The following is a 12,131-nucleotide window of genomic DNA, read 5'->3' on the forward strand; positions in this document are numbered from 1 at the left end:
TCTCGCCATGCCTTTCGGCCTGGCGGAGACAATCATGAGGGAGAAGACAAACAAACTTACAACAGTGTCATTGTTTTGAGTTTGTTTCAGTCAAAGACATAAACAGACATTGTTGTCCATTGTAAACCTTTTACAGGCAGAAACATATTCAACTAACCTTTTTATTTTCTACTCCTCCTAAGGATAATTATTACAGTAGAAGTAGAATATGTATAATACTGTATGTAATATAACTTAATAATCTTGATAACAACTAATGCCCAACACAGAAGTAATATAGTAATAGAATAATAAAAAAGTATAGAATAATAGTCAGATCATTGCTTACCTTATTAGTGTCTACAAGTCCAGACTCTATACGCTTTGTCCTCCAGTATGTATGACTGACAAGTGATTCCTGTAAATGAAGAACATTGTGTAATCATTAACCTGCTGTAAATTATTCTGGACTAAAGTCCACATCCTTTATTGTTTTATATTGGAGAGCTGGAGAGTGGCTGATATCACCAGATATAGTTGCTGCACTTGACTTGACATATCCTGCATTTGAATTGTATACAGTAGGGGTTCACAAACATTTCAGCTCAACAACAAAAAGATTAATTTGGCGTCTCCCTGGGACCCAAAATTATATAAATACTTTAATGAACCACCTGAGCCTTATTTAATTGTCTATTAGTGTAAATCACCACAAAGGTGTGTGTTCACACATTAAAACAAAAGTCATACGTGTAGTAGGCGTACATTTAGCCAATGTCGATGGCTGGCCATGAATCGTGCTTGTAATCAAAATAAATGTGATTAATCGACCTGCATGTTGTTATTGGATGTATGGAGATTGGATCAGGAGAGATAAAGTCTTGTGAAGAAGTGAAAGGATTTCCTCATATGGAAGTTGTGGTCAGGTTCATGTTGATGGTTCCTGTTTCCTCTACGTCTGTGCTTCTCAAACATTTTCATATGAAGGACCCCAAATAAATATGTATTTATATAAATTAGGTATTTATATAAATTAATATGTATTTGACCACAGACCCCCATCTGAAAATATGTTATACCAGCTACGCCCATACAAGATTTGTGCTGTTTTTTTCCTTTTCCATTATTATTTTAAAATAGTGAAAATAGCAGGTTTAAAGCTCACAACTGCACACTTTTGTGTGAAACTCTTGTATGATGATGTAGGGCATTAATATAGAAAAGAAGAAGAACATAAAAATGAAATAATGGATATACGACGTTTCCGCCCGACATACTGTACCATATAATGGTTCGCACAAACTGGAGACGTTGCACTTCTCAATCACCAGTTGTGTAAATAAATAAACACATAACAAATCGATAAGGCAAAGGTCTTTTCCTCTATCTGTAACTATACCTTTCAGGACGGGAACCCTTTTTTGGGGTTCTTGTTGCTATGTACAGTATACAGCAACATACATGTGTTGTAATTTTTGAAATATTTTTTCAGAAAACTTAGGTCGGGACTTAGAAGGCGTTTTTAGAATCTGCCTCTTGTTTGTTATTGAAAATCTGAATGAAAAGAAATTCATACATTGAAGTGTGTGTCAAGTCCCTTTCTAGTTATGCTCCGAAGGACACAAGGACGCAACTCAAAGTTCCAAACTCAATCAACTTTTTATTTTCCAACTCTGTTTTTTGCATTGGTTGGCTTCTTTTGTTGATTGGTCTGGTCTGTTAGTAGTTTAGTTAGAAGTTTAGGTTGTAAACCTTTAACACAGAGAAAAATACAGATTAGCAACATTGCCATTTTACAACAAATCATATCATTTTTCAAACTGATTTTTTAACAACTTTGTGTTTTCAAACAATAATGTTTCAAACCAATAAAGTTTTAAAACAATAAAGTTTTAAACAATAAATGTTTTAAACGTTAAATGTTTTAAAACAATAAATGTTTAAAAACAATAAATGTTTCAAACAATATATATGTTCCAAACCAAGAAATGTTTCAAAACAATGTCTAAAAACAATAAATGTTCCAAACCAATAAATGTTTTAAAACAATAAATGCTTTAAACAATTAAAGCCCTTAGACCAAACAATAAGCGTCTTTAAACAATGTAAACAACAATAAAGACACATCTTCAGAAAAATAGCTGATCCACAAGCTTGTAGATCGGCTCTTTTCCACTTGGCATTTTCAACCTTTTTTAAAACATGGCAAATTCATGAACTCCACATTTTAGTAGTTTTAAATCAAATAAACCACAACATGGTAATTGCATGAATTGTCTACATTTTAAATCATAATCAGGATTTTAGCCTTTTTAACTTTGTATTATTCTTTTGTATTCCACACTTTTAACTTTTCAAACACAAGAAATCAATGTTGCAATGTAATGAGTTATTTGACCGATGCTGCAATGTGTTCCTTAACTTAAACTTTAGCAGTAGCCTACACATGAACACATTTAAGCAGTATTGCAAACATTAAACAGCATTTCAAAGCAACATTAAATAAAACCATTTCACCGACCATTGGCGTCTTTGGGCTTAACTCTTGGTTGGAAACTTGAAGTTTCTTCTCTCCTCTCTGGAGTCTCCTTCTCCCTGGAGTTGGTTTGTTTGAGTGAGCGAGCACCTCTGTTCCTTTTCAGGTGCTCCTAATCTGTAACGAGCAGCCATTTTGCTGCTGCATTCTGTGTTTCATGTGCATTCAAGTGTAGCTCTGTTTGAGTAGTTGTAGTTTTTTGACGAGGATCTGGCAATGAAGCTCCACTCCTGAGTCAAAGCTCCAGTTTAAACTTTTTCATGTCAAGGACCCCCAAAATGATATGTATTTGGCCACGGACCGCCGGACCCCCATCTCAAAATATTTTGAGATCCAGGGACCCCCAGAAGCAAAGATTTGAGTTACAAATGTTCGCTTTAAACATTTATATAATATGGTTTTCACAAATTTCCACATTTTTTTCTAAAATAGCAGATGTACAAGCTCATAGATCTTGGTGCCGTGCTATGAGCTTGTATATCTGCTATTTTTGAATAGCCAAAGTATAAATGGTTAAAGTGGTTCAAATTATTGTGATGCTATATTAACACATTTAGCTGGGGACCCCCTGGAACGCCCCCAAGGACTCCTGGGGGTCACACCGAACTTTGATTCTGCCAATGCTTTCCAATGAGAGTGGAGCAGTTTGCTGCCCTTGCGCAGCTTTCCATGTGTTGCGGACACCTTGCGTTTATGCGTTCTATGTGCCAGGGCGCCTCCAATAGATGATAAGTAAATTTGAAGCAGTTAGGCGCTGCAAGCTACTCTGTTTGTTAGGCTGCTTTGGCTGCACAAAACGGGCAGCCACGCACAAAATGCTTTTATCAGCCTGCAGCCATAGTTCTGTGTGACCGTTGCTCTATAGTTAAATAAAAATGTGATGCATTTGTATGTAACTTTGTTACGACAGATGCAGTCGGCCCTATGGTATTTTCAAATAAAAAAATATGGTCCCCTTTGAAAACTGGACATCCCTGCTGTATAATTAAGAACATTGTGTAATCATCAACCTGCTGTAAGGAATGCTTGTGGACTAAAGTCCACATCCTTTATTGTTTTATATCAGAGAGCTGGAGATCTGCTGATATGACAAAACCTTGCTGCACTTATTAGTCCAGGGGCCAAGACAGATTTTGGTACCACCTAAGGTGACCGTAAATGTTTTGTAATTTTGTCTTCCTACATGTCTCTAGTTTATATTTTATATGATAATCCTGCCAATCTAGTAGCCTAATGGCAGTTATCACTCTCTAAACAAACCTACCCCTATAGAGCGTCGCAGTTCCCGCCCACTTCCAGTTGCCGGAAGTAAATACTCAATGCATTTTTCCCATTGACTTTTCCGAAAATATTTGTATAAATTAATTTAAGCCTAGAATCAAGCTATCCAGGATTCTGGTGAATCATGACCATAAAACGTTTGATTCTGTGAAAAAACTTTTTTGAAAACGGCAAAACAAAGGGTATTTATTAAACATAGTATATCATATCATTAAATATAAAATTTAAAAAATCACAGAAAAAAAGGTTTTATGGTCATGATTCACCAGAATCCTGGATGGCTTGATTCTAGGCTTAAATTCATTGATATAAATATTTTTGAAAAAGTCAATGGGAAAAATGCATTGAGTATTTACTTCCGGCACCCGGATTCTGCGCAACTGCGATGCTCTATATGAAACTGTGATGTGTGTGAATCATTTATATGACTTCTAGACAATACCTTTTGGATAGCTATGGTCTTATAAACATTTGACCCTAATGTAATGTTACCAGTAGAATCCATTTATGTTGAGGAAATTTAGGAATTGTGCATATTTAATGAGATCATTTGCATATTTGAACACATTTGGGAAAATAATTACACGATAAATACAATCACAGTTAGATATTTCAAAAAGTGTGTGGGGAAAAATAGTGGAGATATACGTCTGTGACCTACTGGCAATGTGCACTTAGTAATTTGGTGCTGATCGGCCCAACAGTTTGCGAGATTAGCTAGGACAAACTGCTACAAACTCTAGTTGTAATAGCTGGGAGGGAATATGTACAATAATTACAAAGATTATGTACTTAGTGACAACAAAAAAGGAGTCATCCTCTGACTAATTTTGTATGTGGAATTGGGACACACCTCAAGTTGACATAGCTGGGAGGGAATATGAACAAACATCATGAAGATTGTCATAGTCATATCTTATTGTCATAAGATATGACTTACTTACTTACGTTATTTAATTACTTAAATAACACAGGATTACTTGACAACACAATGTTGTCAAGTAATCCAATAAGCAGGTACAAACCCATTGTAGGCACTTGTGTTATACAGACTACAATCACTATTCATCGTCATCCTCCGACTCCTTTTTTTATATGGAATTGAGACATTCCTCAAGTTGACACAGTCCACAGACAGTAGTATGCCTACATGGTTGTCCATATCTTCTGCAAAAGCAGCGGAGTGTCTTGTAGGCAGTGCAGAAGTTATTATGAATGACCTTGCTTCTGGAGCAGCATTCATTATTGATTTCAGCTTCACCCAGCCAATGGCTGCCTGAACTGGTGCTGGGGAGCAGTTAGGGGTTAAGTGCCTTGCTCATGGACAACTCAACACATAGCTGGGGCCAGGAATCAAACCTGGGACCTTAAGTTTCCCAAGTGGACTCTCTACCCATTCAGCTATGAATGGGTAGAGATCGGCTACTTTTTCACTCCTAGAGAAAGTAGCCGATCTACAAGCTCATAGACCAAAGGAGGATCAACTTTTACAAGCTATTTGCAAATCAGATAAATCGTGTCACAACCAGTCACAGCTTGGATTAATACACTTGATATGTCTGAGGATATATTTTAAATGGTCAATGTACTGCACTTTAAAACTGCCATCAGCTGGTCTTCTCTGAATTGCACTACTTGTCTTTGGACGGTGTCAACTTTAGGAATGTGACGATTCCACAATAGTTTCTTCCAGAGTAGTCAGAGAATGATGATAGTGACTGCATAACCCAAGTGCATACTGCATAATTGGCTGGTTAAACTGGCTTACTGGATTACTTGACGACACACACACACACACACACACACACACACACACACACACACACACACACACACACACACACACACACACACACACACACACACACACACACACACACACACACACACACACACCCTTGCATAAATAAACCCAGGGCAAAAGTGGATGTTATGCTTAGCTTGTAGCCAAGAGCTTTATTTCTGGATGGCTGTGCAAAACAACATTGAGAAAAACAAGCCTGAACCACTAGTAATTAAATACATTATTAAATTAATCAACAAACGAGTCACACGGTACACTTAATAAGAAGTTTACATTATTCAGTTATGACTGTTAGTTATAGAGAATAAAGTTATTTGTATTGCACTTTTCATTCACAGGGAAGAGTGCTACATAGTTAAAACATATAATCAATCATAGAAGGATAAAAGCAGGGTTTAAAAATACCAAGCACAAAAGGATATTGCTGACAATACCTACACAATCATTTAACATAAAAAAAGGCCTTCCAAATGTGTTTTGTTTTTAAGTTACGGGTTATAGAACTGGGTTATGAGTTATGGAGCTACGTTATAGGCTGTGGAGATACATTACGATTAATGGAATTAAGTTATGAGTTATGGAGCCAAGTTACGAGCTATATGAACCTATATGTTTTGAGCTATGGACCTATGGAATTAGCTATGGAATGAAGTATGAGGCTAAGGAGCTAAATTATGATTTATGGCAGTGGTTCTCAACCAGTGGTCCGGGGACCACCAGTGGTCCTTGAGGGGGTTCAAGGGGGTCCCCAGCCAAACTAATAGTTAGGAACCAAATTGACCCTTATGTGTCTGTAACTCTGAGAGTGTACAAATGGAACCAAATGGACCCTAACAGGTCCATTTGGTTCCATTTGTACACTCTCAGAGAGAACATTAATGACGATGATACAGAGGTTGATACAGAGAGTCCAACAGAGTGTCGATTGTGACCCCCAAGAAATCAAAATGGTTGAGTCCTTGGCATATCTTTTCGAATGGGGGTCCGTGGGCTAATATATGTCAATTTGGGGGTCCTTGACGCAAAAAAGGAAAAAAAAAACACTGATTTATGGTATGAGTTATGGAGTCAATTTATGAGTTATGAAATGAATGAATGAATGCATGAATGAATGAATGAATGAATGAATGAATGAATGAATGAATGAATGAATGGTTATTTATTTCGGTCTTAAGCCTAAATGAACAAAGAATTAAGTTGGAGACGGAGCCCGGTTGGTGGGGGTGATGGGTGCCACCACGTCGCTCAGGCCCAGCACCCTGCACTCTGTTTTCAGACAGGCACAGGTGTGGATGTGGGTGTAGGCGAAGGTCAGCTCCGTGCCGTTGGCGCAGGAGAGCTGGGCGTAGCGCTGCGACGTGGACACCTCCTGACAACAAGAGCACGAGCGCTTCGCGGTGTGGAGCTGCATGGAGTAGCTATACGAGAGGAGAGGACACGGGTTAAGGGTTTGACTGGAACTTCAAGGAGTGGCTACCAGAGGAGAGGACAAGGGTTAGGTAGGGGCTGTCACAATAAAAATGTAAGTTAACGATCAATCAAATAATTGCGATTAACGGTTTAATTGTGTTTGGCATTGAACTTTGGAACAAATGAACAAAAATAATATTTCTGTTTGCCTTTTAGGCATCGTAATCAAAAATTTCAAAGGGCAGTGTAACTGACAAATAACTTAAATATGCAAAGGAATTATTTACATATTTAATAATTGTATAGACCAATTATTTGTTTACTAACATTGAGCCTGGACGCACAGGTGATTGTTTCACGCAATAAATTCCCAACCTGTTTCGGGGTGCACTGGTTTCAGCACACCCCAACCCCCTCTTGTGTGTGTTGGCTAGTGAGACGCGTCCTAACGAGACCTGATATAATGGGTTTCGTTGCGCGCATACTGGCTGCACGCAGCCAGTATGACGTCGTCTGTTAAGGGGTCTATACATGCTAAAATAGAAGAAATAGCTGATCTACAAGCTTGTAGATCTGCTATTTCTGCTATTTTTACATGTATAAAATTGTTAAATCAGTCACGAAGTGACGGGTTGTAAGCTTAATGATCTTTATTATTTTTTTTGTTAAAAAGGTTAAAGTACTATATTCTGATAGTAACCATTGCTTCAGAGCGTTTGTTCGGTCACAGGGGTCTCTCCAGCTCTTTAGTAAACAGAATATAGTACATTTTCAGGTAGGTGACAACATCTAAGCCAATCAGGAGAGAGCAATGAAAATGCATTTTCTGTTTATTAAAGAGCTGGAGAGACATGGGAGACTCCTTTTACCGAACACACACTCTATAGCAATGAGTACTATCAGAATATAGAGCTATTTAACACTAATTTTAACCAAAGTAAATCACTTACCCTACCTTTAAATGACCAAAAGTGAAAAAAAAGTAATTATGCAGAGTGACCCATTTCAATGGTTTTCAAAAATGTGTCAAAACCTTTTCGAAAATAGCAGATCTACAAGCTCACAACATGTTGCATTGCGACACGCTGTGAGATCAGCATTTTTTTGCCACGGGACACAATTTGTATAACAGAGTATAATTTTAGGCATAATAGAGAAATGGGGGTTCATATGTCAATGTTAGCATTACACTGTATAATCAAAGTTATTAACAAAAAAATATCTACATTCTTGTCCGGACATGACATCATCAAATTCCATATATGGATGAATATACTCACGAGGCGTAGTTGCTACAGGCGCCCGCACAGGTAGTGACGTTGACCAGCTGTTTGGAGCGACAGCCCTGGTTCTCCAGGTGAACCTCTTTGCTGATGATGTTGCACGGACGATCCCGTTTTACACCTGCACCAAGCAGAGGTATAGAAAGAGCACAAACCAGTGTTAATTTTGACAGCAAATTTTGATGTAGTTTAGTCATTTCAATAAGTCGTATTTTAGCCATCTGAAAAGTTTTAGTTCTAGTTAAAATATCATAAGATTTTAGTCGACTAAATGTACAGTTGATTTAGTTGATGCCGTCGTAATGGCTGATTTTACACTTGCCTGCATGCAGAAAATAGCCGATCTACAAGCTCACAACGCGTCGCAGTGCGTCGCGTTGTAGATCGGCTATTTTCAGCACCCAAGCCAAAATAGCCGATTTAAGTTGGAAACATGAACAAACATGACTTGTCTTTTAGCTACTGGACCTCTTTTTAGTCTAGTTTTTATTTGAGAAACCATTCATTATATTAGTTGTGTTGAGTTTGAGTTGGTACTAGGCGGTAAGTTTCCGTCATTAGTGGCCTAGGTGTCGCTATTTCCCTTCCTGCTGGTGGCAGAATACTTTTCATGCCATCAAACTCAATGGGTATTTGACCAGACTTTACACTTGATTTTGTTACCTTAGTAAACATTGCCATAAATACTATATGCTTCCAGTCGCTAATTTAAAGTCTTCTTTCAATAGGCTGTATGCACAGCAGCCATATTGGGAATGAATTGGGCCTCTTCTTACTTCCTTCACAGGTGTTACCAATGATACTAATGAAGGCTCTGTTCCATTCTGGTCAAACAGAGTCAGGGTGCTGATATTGCATGTTGGCTCACTGGAAACACTTGAGGGGGTTCCAAATGGCCCCTTGCGGGTGTGTAACTCTGAGAGTGTACAAATGTACAATTCATTCCCAATATGGCTGCTGTGCATAGAGACTATTATCATGATTTGCGTTTTCGTAAATTATGCTCTCATTAATGTTTAAATTGACGATAAAGTATGTAAGGTATGTTTCTAGGGCTTCTACTGATTCTACTAAGTGAAGACCCGCCCACGCGGGTCTTCAGCTGAAATAGTGACTTAGCTGAAATAGTGGCTTCAAAACAGGTCTTATCCATATATATATTTTTTTTACAATCTATAGTTGCTACTGAAATGAGGTTTATGTAGCATATATGATCAGAAAGAGGCTCAATAATATTCCTGCAGAGAACACAAAATATCCTGTATGTAGATTGAATAGTGGACAATGGTTCCAACATGTGTACAACTTTATTTTATTTATTGTAGTGTAAAATATATCAGGGTATAAATGAACGATAGACTTACAAGAACGGCAGCAGCCATCAGAAGCGATGGTTTCAGTTCCCTGAAAAAGACAGAGTGAAAATGTAAACCACATGAACCCTTCCCAACATTTTTGCGAAAGTATACGCGTGCGTGTGTGTGTGGGTGCGTGTGCTTACAGGCATGCATTCTGCGGGGTCGTAAGCAGGACAGAGGGTCTTGGTCTCCAAGGTGATGAACTGCTTTCCAATCTTCACACACTCATATGTGACACAACTGTCGCCTTTAGGGGACCAAATGTCACCAGGCTGAAAACACACACAAAAACACACAATGTCACAACACACACGGGGGTGGGGGGTTGGTCCCCAGATGAATAGCTTAATATATGCAACATTATTTTCTCACTCAACAGTAAAAAACAAAAAACAAAACATACAGTATAAGTGGATAGGTTACAATTTTAGGACTTTTAAGTCATTTTTAATTCAAAATTGGTCAAATTTTCAAATAAGAAATAGGCACAAACATTGTGAAAATAGCCGATCTATTAGTCTATTTTCACAATATTTATCTGTGGAATCGAGTCAAACTAAATGTAATGCCTCAACTCCTACAATTCCAAGTGCTTGTCGGGGTGGGGGGTCCCCAGTTCAAATATGATTATTTTGGGGGGTCCTCAGTTCAAATATGATTATTTTAGGGGGGTCCCTATTTCAAATAAGATTATTTTGGGGGGGTCCCCAGTTGAAATGTGATTATTTTGGGGGGTCCCCAGTTGAAATCCCCAGTTGAAATATGATTATTGTGGGGGGTCCCCAGTTGAAATATGATTATTTTGGGGGGGGGGGGGGGGGGTCCCCAGTTGAAATATGATTATTTTGGGGGGTCGCGGCCTGAAACGTTTGGGAGCCCTTGATGTAGACAACAAACACACAAAATGTCACAACAAATAGAGAAGCATGTCCCCCATGTAGGCACAACAAACACACAACAATGTAACAAACCTTAAAGGAGTGCGTGGTGTTGTCGTGTTGCATGACCACACAGCTGGTTTGGACACAACTTCCACAGCACTGTCCAGAAACAGCCTGGTACTCATAACCCTGTGTACACACACACACACATACACACACACGTTTATTACTGTTGCTACAACGCTTTAGGTCACTCCAGAATTTGACCCATTGTTACGCAGTAAAATGGTCAGTATTCATTTAACTCTTAAGTGTGTACAAGTGGAACCAAATGGACTTGTAAGGGCCCATTTGGTTATTTGTGTTAGCCTTGTGTTCATCAATTTGGGAATAGTTGAAGACAAGGCATAAAGAGTTTTAGGAAATAATCCTGTATATGAAAAGACAGTAAAGTTATCTTTAAACCAAAGTTCCACTCCAATCCAATCCACTTAATTTATAGAGCACATTTAATACAACAGCATTGAACCAAAGTGTGGTACGCTCAGTAACAAATATAGAGTAAACATACCAAGAGTAAATACAATACACAATAAACAGGGGGAAACACATGCGTGTAGTGTGTGTGTGTGTGTGTGTGTGTGTGTGTGTGTGTGTGTGTGTGTGTGTGTGTGTGTGTGTGTGTGTGTGTGTGTGTGTGTGTGTGTGTGTGTGCGTCTTCTTACCTGTTGGCATTGTGTGTCACAGGGTAAGAGTTCACACACCACCTTGTGCAGGTGGGTTCTGGCATCTTCATGAGGACCACACGTGCATTGTTCACATGGGTTCACGGGGACCGAGTCACCCACCTGTTGGAGGAATCATTGATCGTTATTGAGTAAAATTATTACTGCTGCTATTATTATTATTATTATGAGTGAGAGGAGCGGGGTGTAAGGTCTCACCGTATACTCATGGTTGTTGTAAACACACATGTCTTTAGGAACTGCAAGAGAAAAAGGTTACATTTATAAAACTGCTCACATTTAAAAAGTAACCAACAGTGGCATTTCTGGTCATATTGGCATCCTAGGCAAGATCACCAACCGGCATACGAAAAAGAAATTGCCAGGGCAAATGACACTCTAATTGAGCTCTTACAGGCGCAATACAAAAAAAGGTAAAGAAAAAGAAACTCAACATAATGTGCAGTGAGTAAATATGAAACATGAAACTTACAGAATTTAGCTAACATACTGTGCATGACTGGGAAATCACCTATGGCTTATTGTATAATGGGAACCAATCACAGAGCAGCTCGCATGCACGCACACGCGCGCACGCACACGCGCGCACGCACACGCACACACACACACGCACACGCACACACACACACACACACACACACACACACACACACACACACACACACACACACACACACAGACACACACACACACACACACACACACACACACACTCACCGCAGGTGTAGTTGTGGCAGCAGACTCCCATGGTCGTGTGTAAGGAGAATCCCAGAGGACATGTGGGTGCGTCTGGACACTGCTTCACTGCACATTCTGGTACACAAACGACATTATCAATGCTATTGTCTATTGC

At 38.9% G+C, this 12,131-nt stretch overlaps 1 protein-coding gene across 1 annotated transcript in view; it reads right to left on the reverse strand.

Moving 5' to 3' along the window:
- Positions 1–6,744: 6,744 nt before the first annotated feature.
- LOC311038025 (mucin-5AC-like) overlaps positions 6,745–12,131 on the reverse strand; it is a 63,363-nt gene continuing 57,976 nt past the window's right edge. The window contains exons 42-49 of the mRNA XM_084047320.1: positions 11,996–12,091; positions 11,477–11,517; positions 11,258–11,380; positions 10,623–10,721; positions 9,795–9,923; positions 9,658–9,697; positions 8,291–8,414; positions 6,745–7,018 (exon numbers count right to left, since the gene is read on the reverse strand). Coding sequence (XP_083903446.1) covers positions 6,793–7,018; positions 8,291–8,414; positions 9,658–9,697; positions 9,795–9,923; positions 10,623–10,721; positions 11,258–11,380; positions 11,477–11,517; positions 11,996–12,091 — 878 coding nt within the window. The 3' untranslated portion in view covers positions 6,745–6,792. The remainder of the gene's footprint in view (positions 7,019–8,290; positions 8,415–9,657; positions 9,698–9,794; positions 9,924–10,622; positions 10,722–11,257; positions 11,381–11,476; positions 11,518–11,995; positions 12,092–12,131) is intronic.

Source organism: Gymnoscopelus microlampas (genome assembly GCF_963454915.1).
Source record: "Gymnoscopelus microlampas genome assembly, chromosome: 21".
In the NCBI taxonomy this organism is placed as follows: Eukaryota; Metazoa; Chordata; class Actinopteri; order Myctophiformes; family Myctophidae; genus Gymnoscopelus; species Gymnoscopelus microlampas.